The 13,021-nt window shown below is 36.0% G+C and overlaps 3 protein-coding genes across 3 annotated transcripts; 1 reads left to right on the top strand and 2 right to left on the bottom strand.

The window, feature by feature from the left end:
- Positions 1-327: 327 nt before the first annotated feature.
- Positions 328-2,351, bottom strand: LOC104112970 (large ribosomal subunit protein eL38). The gene is made up of 3 exons (XM_009623021.4): positions 2,211-2,351; positions 811-994; positions 328-533 (listed from the first exon to the last, which is right to left on the bottom strand). The coding sequence occupies exons 1-3, from the start codon at positions 2,211-2,213 to the stop codon at positions 511-513; spliced, it is 210 nt and encodes a 69-aa protein (XP_009621316.1). The 5' UTR covers positions 2,214-2,351; the 3' UTR covers positions 328-510.
- A 2,442-nt stretch (positions 2,352-4,793) lies between these two features.
- LOC138892063 (uncharacterized) lies at positions 4,794-5,998 on the top strand. Its single transcript, XM_070175755.1, has 2 exons — positions 4,794-5,086; positions 5,284-5,998. Exons 1-2 carry the CDS (start codon positions 4,794-4,796, stop codon positions 5,996-5,998), a joined length of 1,008 nt encoding a protein of 335 aa, XP_070031856.1.
- A 2,545-nt stretch (positions 5,999-8,543) lies between these two features.
- Positions 8,544-9,002, bottom strand: LOC138892062 (uncharacterized). Its single transcript, XM_070175754.1, has one exon. The coding sequence runs from the start codon at positions 9,000-9,002 to the stop codon at positions 8,544-8,546; it is 459 nt and encodes a 152-aa protein (XP_070031855.1).
- Between the last annotated feature and the right edge of the window lie 4,019 nt (positions 9,003-13,021).

Below are 13,021 nucleotides of genomic sequence, written 5' to 3'. Positions count from 1 at the left end.
AAATTAGCTGTTGGGCCCGGATAGGCTCGTTTAGGACCGCTTGAACCGACCCACTTCCCAGCCGGTCCTGGTCTCGCGGGCCTCGCCTATGGGACCGGCCCACTACCCAGCCCACCTCACCACGATCCCGGTCCTATCCGGTTAGGACCGTTTAGGCCCACCGCCCATATAGGCTTGCGATCCTGGGCCGGGCCCGGTCCTAACAGACCCACATGCCACCCTTACCTGAGATTGCCTAATTCTTAGGTAATTCACAGATTATGAAAATACCCGAAAGAAAATGAGGCAAAATCAAATATTAACTTTGGCATCTAACAACAAAACTCATTCGGCAGCATTGAGGCTCACTTATATTACTGTCAATATGAGTAAAAAGTAATGCAACAATCAATATCTAAAAGCTTAAATAAAACTTCAGACATGCCTGAGGACAAGATATTCAAAGGAAAGATTGGAGTTCTTTCAAATTCTTCACTCCCTAATAACTCTAAGAAAAGCATAAATCCTTCTTCACAGGTCTTGCACGCTCAAACCTGCAAACTCAGAAATGTACTCCAACTGTTAAATTCATGAGCTCAAGCAATATAAATGAGCCACTAATAACAGGACTATCTGCATTCTTTTCAGCAGGTTTGAGTGGGTTAAATAAAAACAAAAAGGTGGAAATATACAGTGTTAAGATCTTACAAAATAATGAAAGGCACAGACATAAAGACATCACAGAGATTCTTTGTAATTTTGATAAGGATAAAGATATAACAGAGAATATCACGATAATTGGCAAAAATATAGCAGTCAAAGAGTGCGAACCTGGAGGAAGTGATTGCTTCAACTTGTCAGCCTTCTCAAAGTCGGACACACACAGTGTGTAAAGGTACTTGGAGCAGCGAACCTTGAACTTGACCATATCCTTGTTCTTCTTGATCTTAACAGTTCGTGCATCTTTCCTTCTGGCTGTGAGAAGGAAATCCTTGATCTCGTGGATTTGCTTTGGCTACAAATAAACGTATATTAAATGCTCACTGTGTCAAATTGCATAAAAAGGAACAAACAGAGCACAAAGAAGTCTTCAGCAGGCTAAAAATACAACATCGACTAATAAAATCTTCTGATGAAACATTTGAAAAATAAGGGCAACAAGAAATCGCATCAATAGCATATTTTACAACCAAAGGATGGAATATTGAGACAGGAGAACAATTTTTTTCACAAAGAAAGAACTTTAGGCATATATAACTATTACAGAGGAGCAGGATAGTGGGTAAGATAATACTAAAGAAAATTAGCCAAGAAGCTGGAATTTTGAGTATGGATTTATATAGCCAAGGCCAAATAGTTTGCCATTAGGATGCAATTGATTGAGATCAATTTATGCCACCTAACAAACTAGCACGATCGTCAAAGGTGAAGTAGGACTAGTTTCACAGGATTTGACCTCTATACAAAATGAAAGAAACAACTACTACTAACAGTATTAGTGCATCCATATCATGAAATTATTTCAGTACGCGCGGACTTGTCCTCTATATATATTCTGAATAACAAACTTAAAAAAGTTCTTGAACTCGCAATGCCATGGCCAAGCCTGTTCCAAAAGTGGGTAGAGCAGATAAATCTAACATTCATTCTATAAATCCCAACATTTTAGCATTTTCCTGCAAAAGCTTTAAATCTTTATCAAAATCAACTACATCCCCACCCCCACCCCTCCACACCCCTAAACCTCAATCCATGTTATGCAGGTCTAAACCGTGTCCAATTTTTTCCTTTCCTTTCCTTTCTTTCTTTTTCTTTTGGCTCCAGGTCAGCTTGCGACACCACCACAGATACTGGGTAAGGCAGCCCACCCAAGCTTAGGCAGATGGTAAGAAGTCACCTAGTGTTTATTTTGCCTCTATTGTGATTTAAACCTGAATTCTCTCCTTTTCTTTTCTGAATAATAAACTAAAAACTATTGTATTCCAAAAGCAAAACTTCCATAAAATGGACAAACATGTTGCAAATTAGGATTTTGGAGCAAATCCAATAAAGGGAAAAGGAGTAAAACCTAACACTTCTTCCATAAAACAAAAATCAAGATTCACTACAGTTCAGAATCGTAAAACAAAGATGATATAATACGGAATAACTATCAGGTCAATATTCTAAAGCAAAGAAACATAATAGAAAATTTGATATGCAAAATGAGAAGAAGAGAGGAGAAAATGTACCATCTTTGGGGTTTCAAGTGGTGCTGAGGAGGAAACGACGGCGAGTACAAGAGATGGAGAAAAGGAGGGGGGAAAAAACAAAGCAGTATAAATATGCTAAAGCCCTAGTGTCGCTCATAATTTTATTTGTATTTAACTTTTGTCACGGGGTCAATGGGAAATTTTCACAAATAGCCATTGTTGAGGCCATTATTTAAATTTTGTCCATTTTGACCGATGTTTAGATTTTGGCTACACAACGCAACCAGTTAAATCAGAAATTTGAGCGACAACTATAAAGCATGATCTACATCTTCCACTGGTACTATTATAAATTTTCTTTGTGAACTTTAAGGGCATGTTTGGAAAGTCATCGGGTAATTGAAACTGGTATAATTATTATGATAGTAATTACACAACTTAGTAATTACAACGACATGTTTGTTTGTCATAGTGTAATTACAATTTTACTGTTTGGTTGCATAAGTGTAATTACACAGTTAGATTAAATTTTAAATGAAATAATTATCAAAACTTAAAAGCTAATAGAATAAATGCATGCCTATAAATTTTTATAAGTATACATGATATTATATTTGGTATTTAAGATATATATTTTTCGTGAATATACATTAAATAGTAATTATATATTTATAACTAATATTGTAAAATAATTTTTATATATATTCCAAATTAAAAATATTTAGTTTAGATACTTACAAAAACTAAAAACATACGTTTTGTAAGAACATCATGGAATTCATATTTGATAAAATAAATTAATATTTATAAATATAATGTCATAACATTATTCAAATATTTAATAAAACAAATCTATCAATTCTAACTAAATATTGAACAACATGCAATGTGAGCCAATACTACTAAATCAAGTAAATTGGAATCATGAATATAACACAATATCAAAATTCAAAAAAAAAAGTTTAACATATGTCAAATTCCAACATAATAATCGTAAGTTCCACTACAACTTAAGATTAGGAAACATAATAAGTTTATAACCACATTCAACAACGAAATTCCACTTTATTGCATCACTCATTATATGCCAAGTTTGTTAGTGACTCATTATTTCTAATATTAGGAGGTGTAGTTTCAAAAAATAAAATAATAAAATAAATAAAATATAAAATATAAGCAATTACATAGAATCACAAGAAGTAAAGGTAGAGAAATAAAAGATAAATAATGTACAAAGAAATTAAAAAGTAAAAATAAAATTTAAAAAGTAAAATAATAGAAATAAAAAGTTATAATGAAAATAAATTAAAATAAAAATAAAAAAGAAAGACACTAAAAGGCAACCTTGTAATTGCACATTGTAATTACCACCAATTCTCACCTCCCCCTTGAGAATTCGAGAGTGTAATTACACCCCCTTCAACTACACTCAATTTTATGCTAACCAAGTAATTACTTGACCAAACAAACATCCCAAACTGTGTAATTACACCCAAATTCAATTCCTAGGTGGCTTTCCAAACATGCTCTAAACCAAAATCTAAGCTAGCCTTAGGGATGTCAAATGAGGAATTTTTATAAATCACTACTGTTTAGTGGCTATTAACTTCCTATAGCTACCATATACATAATTACTTCCTATAGCTGCTATTCAATTGTTACGGTAGTGTATTTGATGTATTTGCGCTGATGTATTCATGAATACAGTAGCAAAAAATGCCTAAAATCAGGGCAGTTCAGCTGTACGCGCATGTATTCATATGTATTCGCGTCATGTATTCATGAATACAGCAGCAAAAAGCGCCTAAAATCAGGGTAGTCCAGCTGTACGCGCATGTATTCACATGTATTCGCGATGTTGTATTCATGAATACAACACCAAGAAGCACCTAAAATCAGGGCAGTCCAGTTGTACGCGCATGTATTCACATGTATTCGCGTCATGAATTCATGAATACATTAACGGCAATCACCTTAAAAATAGGTATGTTCTGCTGTCTAATAACGAAAATAATATCAATTAGCGTGATACACTCCTAATATAACTCAACAAAATCAATTCTAATATGCCTCATTATCAACCCAATTAATTAGAATAATTTTTCAGTTGTATACTCCCTCCGTTCCAGTTTATGTGAACCTATTTCCTTTTCGGTTCGTTCCAAAAAGAATGACCCCTTTCTAAATTTCGAAATAATTTAGCTTAAATTTATAATTCTACCCTTAATGAGAAGCTTTTATAACCACGCAAATACTCTAGGCCCTTTTTTGATTTGTTTAGGACCATAAATTTCAAAAGTCTTCATTTTTTCTTAAACTGCGTGCCCAGTCAAACAGGTTCACATAAATTGAAACGGAGGGAGTATAACTTTTGTATTTAGTGTGTTTAAATATATTTTTTTACTGTTGCATTCATTAGATTCAATGTTTGTATTTACTGTATTCGCTATTTTATATTCAGTGTATTCAAATATATTTGTATAAATAGTATTTTAGTTATTCATATTACATGTTATTACTGTTGTATTCAGTATATTTTATTGGTTGTATTGCTGTATTTCTAGCCTGTTTAACGTAATTTTCAAGACGAAGAAGACGGGTATCAAGCTGTTGAGTCACACTATGAAGGTTTGTGAGAGGGTGGTGGAGCAGAGAGTGAAGACGGGTGTATCTATCTCTGAGAACCAGTTCAAATTTATATCGGGATGGTCAACTACAGAAACCATTCAGCTTGTGAGACGATTGGTGGAGCAGTATAGAGAGAGGAAAAAGGACTTGCACATGGTGTTCATTAACCTTGAGAGGGCTTATGACAAAGTCCCGAGGGAGGTACTATGGAGATGTTTGGAGGTTAGAGGAGTCCTGGTAGCGTACATTAGGGTGATTAAGGACATGTACGATGGTGTAAAACTCGGGTAAGGACTGCGGGAAGAGACTCGGAACATTTTCCTGTGGAGATGGGGTTGCATTAGGGATCAAGCCTTAGCCCGTTTTTGTTTGTCCTAGCGTTGGATGTGCTGACACGACACATACAAGGGAGGATTTTATGGTGTATGTTATTTGCTGATGACATAATTCTGATTGACAAGACGTGAGGGGGTGTTAACGCTAGGTTGGAAGTTTGGAGACAGATGCTGGAGTCCAAAGGTTTCAAGTTGAGTAGGTCGAAAACTGAATACTTGGAGTACAAGTTTATTGATGAGAGGCATGAAGAAGTAGTGGAAGTAAAGATTGATACCCAAGTCATTCCCACGAGAGATAGTTTCAAGTATCTTGGGTCTATAATCCAAGGCAATGGAGAGATTGACGAGGATGTTACCCACCGCATTGGAGCGAGTTGGATGAGATGGAGGCTAGCTTCGGGGGTTTTATACGATAAGAATGTGCCGCCTAGACTTAAGGGCAAATTCTACAGGGTGGTGGTTAGATTGGCTATGTTGTATAGAGCTGAGTGTTGGTCCGTCAAGAAGTCCCATGTCCAGAAGATGAGCGAAGCTGAAATGAGGATGTTGAGATGGATGTGTAGACATATCAGAAAAGACAAGATCAGGAATGAAGTTATTAGGGTCAAGGTGGGAGTGGCATCCGTGGATGCCAAGTTGCGGGAATCGAGGCTGCGATGGTTTGGGCATGTGAGAAGGAGAGACACAGATGCCCCGGTCAGGAGGTGTGAGAGGTTGACCGTGGCGGGCTTGAGGAAAGGCAGGGGTAGGCCAAGGAAGTATTGGGGAGAGGTGATTAGGCAGGACATGTTAGTGTTTCACCTAACTGAGGACATGACTAGTGATAGAAAGATGTGGAGGTCGAAAATTAATGTGGTGGGTTGACAGGTAGTTGTGAGTTTCTCCTATGTTTACCAGTACGTAGTACTAGTAATCTTCTTGTTATTGGTTGAAAGTTACTTCTTTTTAGTTTGTTATTATATCCGGTACTTAGCAACCACGTTCATTGTTTTTGAAAATTGCTACTGGAAATGGTTGCTCCCTAATTGTTACTATTTGATGCTACTCTTTCTCCCTTCTACTGGAAATTGTTGCTCCCTGATTGTTACTATCTAATGCTACTTTCTCTCATCTTTTTTCTTATCATCTTTTGTCTCCCTCGTCTTTCTTTCTCCCCCATCTTTCTTCTTCTTCTTCTTCTTCTTCTTCTTTTTTCTTCCTTTCCACCTTATCTTGAGCCGAGGGTTTATCGAAAACAGTCTCTCTACCTCTCCAGGTAGGGGTAAGGTCTGCGTACACACTACCCTCCCCAGACCCCACTTGTGGGATTATACTGGGCATGTTATTGTTGTTGTTATATTCACTGTATTTCTATTTGTATTCACTGTATTTTACAATATTTTATTGTATTTTAAAATTAAATGTATTCACTGTTTATATTTTGTTCTATTTTAATGTTTGTATTCCATGTATTTCAATGTTTATATCCTATATTCATAAATACTATATGTACAGTATGCATGAATACATGTATATTCAGCTGTATTAAAAAAATACAGGCCTTCAAAATACATAAACACAAGCAAAAAAAATATATTTATATAAAAATACAATGTGTTTGAGTGAATTTGTATAGAATACAATATATTTGTATCATTGTACATGACTAAATAGCAAAGAAGAGAAGAAAGTTCGTTAGAGATGGCGTTTTTCAGCCAAGACTCCTTGTATCGCTTCACTACCTCTTCCATTACAATTTACAACGCTTCCAATTCGACTGTTTCTTCCTCTTTTCTCTCTTACTTACCGCGCTAAGAATTCCTCTTTCTCTTCAATCTCTTTGTCGCCCAGGGTATCTCTGCTTCCTTTTTTTATTATAGGTTTACTTTCATGTTTCTAATTTTGAGATTTTTAGGCTTTTTTCATGATTTGTTTCTCTTTCGTGTATCTATGATTCTGCCTATGTTGCTCGAAGAGAGAGAGAAAGAAGAAAAATTTTGAGAGAGAATCGTGTGTTAATTGAAAGAAAGAGAGAGGAAAAACATAAATAGCGTATTTCATGCTTGAATGGTAGTATATACCATAAATACTTATTTTGCTATAAAATATAAAAGGTAGCTATAAAAAATAATTTTTAAAAATAATTTTGGTTTATAATAAATTGGGTGTATACCTTTGCTATATGAGGTAAAATTTCCATGTCAAATTTGTCCCAAGCCTAAGTAACCCGTCCAAAGTCCATTTATTGAACTCAACCTATATTGACCCAATCCGTCTCAACTCATTTAAAGTTGGGCTGATTTTTAGTCCAAATTGATCTATGAGTAACTTTGCCAAAATATCTTAGAAATAAATTTATTTTTGTTTGATATGTTATATAAATAACGCATATTAAGTAAAACTTGATAATAGTTGGGCGGGTTGGGCTATAACCCAAATTTTAGCTTATTTTGATCCAGCTCATCTTAGCCCAAATAACTTTTAGACGGGTCAAATTATTGACTCAACCTATTTTGACCCGCACAAAATCGGCCCAACCCGCTCATTTGACACCCCTAGCAAGCTTGTATTTCAATATTTGTTAGCTTCCTAACAAACACCCATCATAATATTTTCTAACCTTTGCTAATAATTTGAGTTACATGAAACATTGTCATAAAACTAGAGGTTCATCATTTTGTACGTTGAAGTTGAACAAAAAATGAAAATCACCTAGCACAATAAAATTGTGGACCATCAGTCTACAACTTCTACTATAATACTACTACTAATAATAACTAATGCCTTTTTTATTTGCTTTCGGAACTTTAGATGAAAGTCAAAATTAGTTTGTATCTCTTGGGTGAATTCAACCTTACAAACAACTTTAGACTGTGGCCTATAGTTTGATCACCAAAAAATTAATTTTGTGGCCTACAACTAGTTCTTCAACTTGATGTTAGAACTTTGAACTAGTTGATGAAGGTGGTCCTAATCCATTTTCAGAAAATGCTCGTCCAAATCCGGCTTATATTTGTTTCTTTATCTTTGTAATTAGTATGTTTTCTTTTGGTTGAAAATAGAATTGACGTTTTGATGCAATTTGAAGAATGAATCGTCAAGAAATCTAGGAGCTAAGGCTCGAATATGATGGAAGCTAAGCCAGGGCGGATTGCCGAGAAAATAGCTCAGAGAATTTAGAAGAGAAGAGAGAATGATTATTATTATTATATGAATGAATATCACTATATGAATTACAATGTATTTATAGAGTGGATCAGTGAATTATATAACTACAGAGTGCCTCCAACTAATTCTAACTAACTGAGTAACTAACATTAATTTATTCTAACTAACTCTGTCACATCAGCTCTGCTTGTAACTAACTCTGCCAACTCAGCTCGTCTTCTATATCTTGCAACAATACCCATGCAAAAGAGCATCCTTGACCTCAAGGGTGAAAGGAGGAAAATTTGTGTTGCAAATCAGAAAGATATTCCCAGGTGGCCTGAGAAGCTTCAATGCTAGTCCACTTGACAAGAACTTGACATACAACCTTATTCCCCCTCTTAACCAATCTTTTATGAAGAACAACTTCAGGTAAGGGACAATAAGTGCTACACATATGGAGGATAGGAGGATGATTTATAACATGTGGGACTTCTAAGAACCTTTTAAGTTGAGAGGCACGGAAGGTGTGATGAAGCAAGGCATCAGCTGGTAGTAGTAGTCTATAAGCAATTGCTCCCACCTTAGCTTCAATAGGATAAGGGCCAAAATACTTTGCAGCTAGATTGTTGAAGGGCCTGTTGGCCATAGAGACTTGTTTATAAGGTCGCAGCTTCAAATATACCCAATCACCAACCTCAAAATTTCTATCAGTTCTGTGTTTGTCGGACAAATCTTTCATTCTCTGTTGGGCTCTTGACAAATGTCATTTCAAAAGCTATAGAATAGCTTCTCTAGCTGTTAGTGATCTATCCACCATTTCAGTATCAGTCTTACCAGCTAAGTAAGGGAGATGTATATGAGGCTTCTGACCATAGATAAATTCATTTATAGTGGAGTGGTAGGTGGTATTGTACCACCATTCAACAAGAGGTAAGTAGGAAGACCAATCCTTTGGACTATCAGAACAAAAGCACCTTAAGTAAGTTTCCAATGTTCTGTTTAAGACTTTAGTCTGCCCATCAGTTTGGGGATGATAGATTGTTGATCTTTGCAACTAGACTCCTTGCAATGAAAATAGTTCTTTCCAAATATTGTTGAGAAACACATGATCTCTATCACTGGTCATGGTGACAGGAATGCCATGCAATTTAAAAACCTTATCAAGGAAGCATTGTGCTACAGACTGAGCAGTGTAAGGGTGAGATAAGATCATGAAATGCCCATACTTACTCAATCTATCAACCACTAACAATATCACCTCATTTCCATTAGACTTTAGTAGACCTTCAATAAAGTCAAGGAAAATGTCAGTCCATACACCATCTGGGATTAGTAATAGCATCATAGACCAGGATATGCAGGTGCATAATATTTATGTCATTGGCAAATATCACATTTGTTGATGAATTCTCTAGTGTCTGCAATGAGGGCCTTCCAATGGAATAGTGATTGAAGTCTTTTTATAGTTGCATCCATACCAGAATGTCCACCTTGGGTGGTTGCATGCCACAACTCAATAATAGTTTTCCTCAGTTGTGGGTCATGCCTACTACCAATCTTCCCCTCCACCTCAATTAGTTATTAAGCCAAGTGAATGACTTAAATGGTTGTATCTGCAACTTAGCAATCACCTCCTGCAAGTATGGATCATTAGACCAAGTATTCTGTATCTGTGTAAGTAATGAATCATTTGATTTTAATATTGAGATGGCCAATAGTTCAACCTCAGGTTTCCTAGACAAAGCATCAACATCTTTGTTTTCAGCTCCCTTCTTATATTCAATAGAGAAATCAAAGACCATAAGTTTACAAATCCCAGACACCTAAAAATCAGTGTGTATATGTTAGTCTAAAAGGTACTTTAAAGACTTTGATCTATCTTAATAATAAATTTTCTTTCCAGCAAATAAGGAGACCATTTAGTAACAGCAAAGATGAGAGCTAAGATCTCCCTGTCATAAAAAGACATATCTTGATGCCTAGGGGCTACAAATATGCTAATGTAAGCTATATGGTGACCTTGCTGCATCAAAATATCTCCAATGCCCTTTCCACTAGCATCAGTCACTACTATGAATGGCTTGGAGTAATAAGGCATGGCAATAACATGAGCATAAATTAAGGCTTGTTTGAGTCTGTCAAATGTTATTGTGGATTCCTCTATCCATAAAAAATCATCATTCTTAAGCATCTCATGTAATGCTTTGCAAATGGAACCATACCCCTTTATAAATCTCTTATAGTACCCAGCTAGGCCAAGAAACCCTTTTAGTTTCTTGATGTTATCATGAATTGGCCACTGTTGCACAGCTGAAATCTTCCTTGGATCTGTAGACATCCCTTCCTTACTGATAAAGTGGCATAAATACTCGACCTTAGATACTCCAAAAGCACATTTAGAAAGTTTGGCATACAACTGATACCTTTTCATCAATTCAAACACAACTTTAACATGTTGAAGATGGACAGTCATACCCTTGCTATTAATTAAGATGTCATCAAAAAACACAAGCACTGACTTCCTTAGTAATGGTTTGAAAACTGAGTTCATTAATGATACGATCCTAGATAGCCCGAGCAAAGCGGAGGATATTGAAGATGACCCCGAATTATCTAATGGACCGTTGACTCGCTCCAAGTCCAAGAACGCCCGAGGGATGCACACTGAGGAGTTGCATGGTCTTCAACAATTGACTAGAAGATATTTGGAGAGTTACTTGGAGGATTCATGCAAATGATACTATGTTTGGAGTCTTGAGAATTGAAGAATCAAGACCCCAAGTCAAACCGTGTGATACGGTTTTACCAACCGCTGGCTACGGTCCAAGAGGGGTCTGAAGAGATGAAGAAAATAAGCTTCTGGAATTCATCACGGGTTAGCTCTGTGTCATGGTTAGGGTTACGGTTTGGCCTGACGAGTTTTTTTGGGACATTAACTTTGAAACTTTTCCTATTTTATCCATTGTGTATTTATAATAACCTAGGGTTATTTCATTAGGAACTTAATATATTTTGACATAATAAAACTCTTGAGAGAAATTTGGAATCTCTTGGTTCGAGTTCGACTTTGGATTACCTATTTTCAAGACTTGGGTTCTTGAGGGTAATCTTCTTCTCCTTTCTTTATAACTAGGTTTTCTAATTTGTCGTTCTTGGGAGGTGATCAGATAGTATTTCGATTGTTGCTTGAGATCTTCACTTAGGATTCTAGATTTTCTTTTATACTTCATTATTCAGACTACTTTGATTATCTTAATCAAATCTATCATTAGTTTTGCTTTATTCATTGTTATTTTCATATTCGGTTGTATTGTTTATCTCGGATCATATCAGTTGGTATCATAGCAAAGGCTCGGGTATTGTTCTAACAAACCCACGTTCCCCGATTTTGAAATCAAGATCCGAATTAGTAAAAAAAAAGGGTATAGTTCTTGTTTTCGACTAAACCCTAGTCGAGTTGGAAAAAAAATTGTTCTTGAGTTTTAAAAAAAAGATTAGAAAGGAAATAATTGACGTGTTCTTGTTGATTGTTGGGGAAAGACAGTTTTGGGTAAGAAAGATTCATTAGGGATTCTTGTTAAGAACAAGCTAGTGCTAGTTCGCATTAAGTCATTCTTAATATTTGAAACTGACTATTTCTTTCGTACCAATTCGTTCGTGCTTTTCTCATTATTTTCGTAGAAATTTCTTGGCCCCCGTACTTAGTTTTTAAAAGTTTGTTCTTGATTACATAAACTCCACTCTTAAATTACTTTCAAGAAAACTCATTCTTGGATAAGTGATTTGTGAGTTGAGCTCAAACTTTGAGGATTTCCAAGGAGTGAGACAGAGAATATATACGAGTAAAACGTGAGAATACATAATTGTGAGAGAATGTTTGGCGTTGAGCATAGTACCAGTGGCACTAAAGCACCAGCTCAGGCTGAAGGAACTAATAAAATGTTGTAAACTATGATGCAACATATACAACATCTGACCTTGCAGGTAGAAAACTTGCAGAGGGCTAATCATACACTACTAGTAGCTCCGACACCCGCAGTACATCAAGATCCACCTCAAAATATGAGGAAGGATCCACCACAAGTTAGAGTACCTTCAAAATATGGCCCATGTGAAGAATTTAAAAATGAAGATTTTGATGACTATACTGAGTATGGTCATCAAGGCTTGAGAGGGGGTAGGAGAGGAGGTAGGCATGGCATAGGATTTGGGATGCGACAGTGGAATCAACATAACCGAGATGAAGGAGTTGATAAAAACTTGGGTAGCATTAAGATGAAGATTCCTTCCTTTGAGGGAACAACTGACGTGGATGCATACTTGGAGTGGCAAGCAAAGGTGAAAAGGATTTACAGAGTTCATAACTAATCCGAAGAGAAGAAAGTTCAAATGGCAGTGACTGAATTCGAGGGATATGCCTCTGCTTGTCTTGAAAGAAATGAGCTTGATCGTAGAAGGCTTGGTGACATACCAATTGAGACTTGGGAATAGTCGAAGAGAGCAATGAGGGGTAGATTTATACCTTCACATTACCATAGAGAGATCATTAAGAAGTTGCACAGCTTGGTGCAAGGCCACAAAAAATGTTGAAGAGTATTACAATACCATGGAGGTGCTTAGGATGGAGGCCAACCTAAATGAGGCCAAGGAAACCATTATGACTCGATTTCACTCTAGGTTAAATAAGGACATTACTAATCAGATTGAATTTTCTAGGGATTGTCATTCTGTAGTAAAGATGTTGCACTTGGCTACTAA

This window comes from Nicotiana tomentosiformis, chromosome 5 (assembly GCF_000390325.3).
Source record: "Nicotiana tomentosiformis chromosome 5, ASM39032v3, whole genome shotgun sequence".
NCBI lineage: Eukaryota > Viridiplantae > Streptophyta > Magnoliopsida > Solanales > Solanaceae > Nicotiana > Nicotiana tomentosiformis.
The sequence above is the reverse complement of the archived record's forward strand: the minus strand, read 5'-3'. Positions and strand labels throughout refer to the sequence as shown.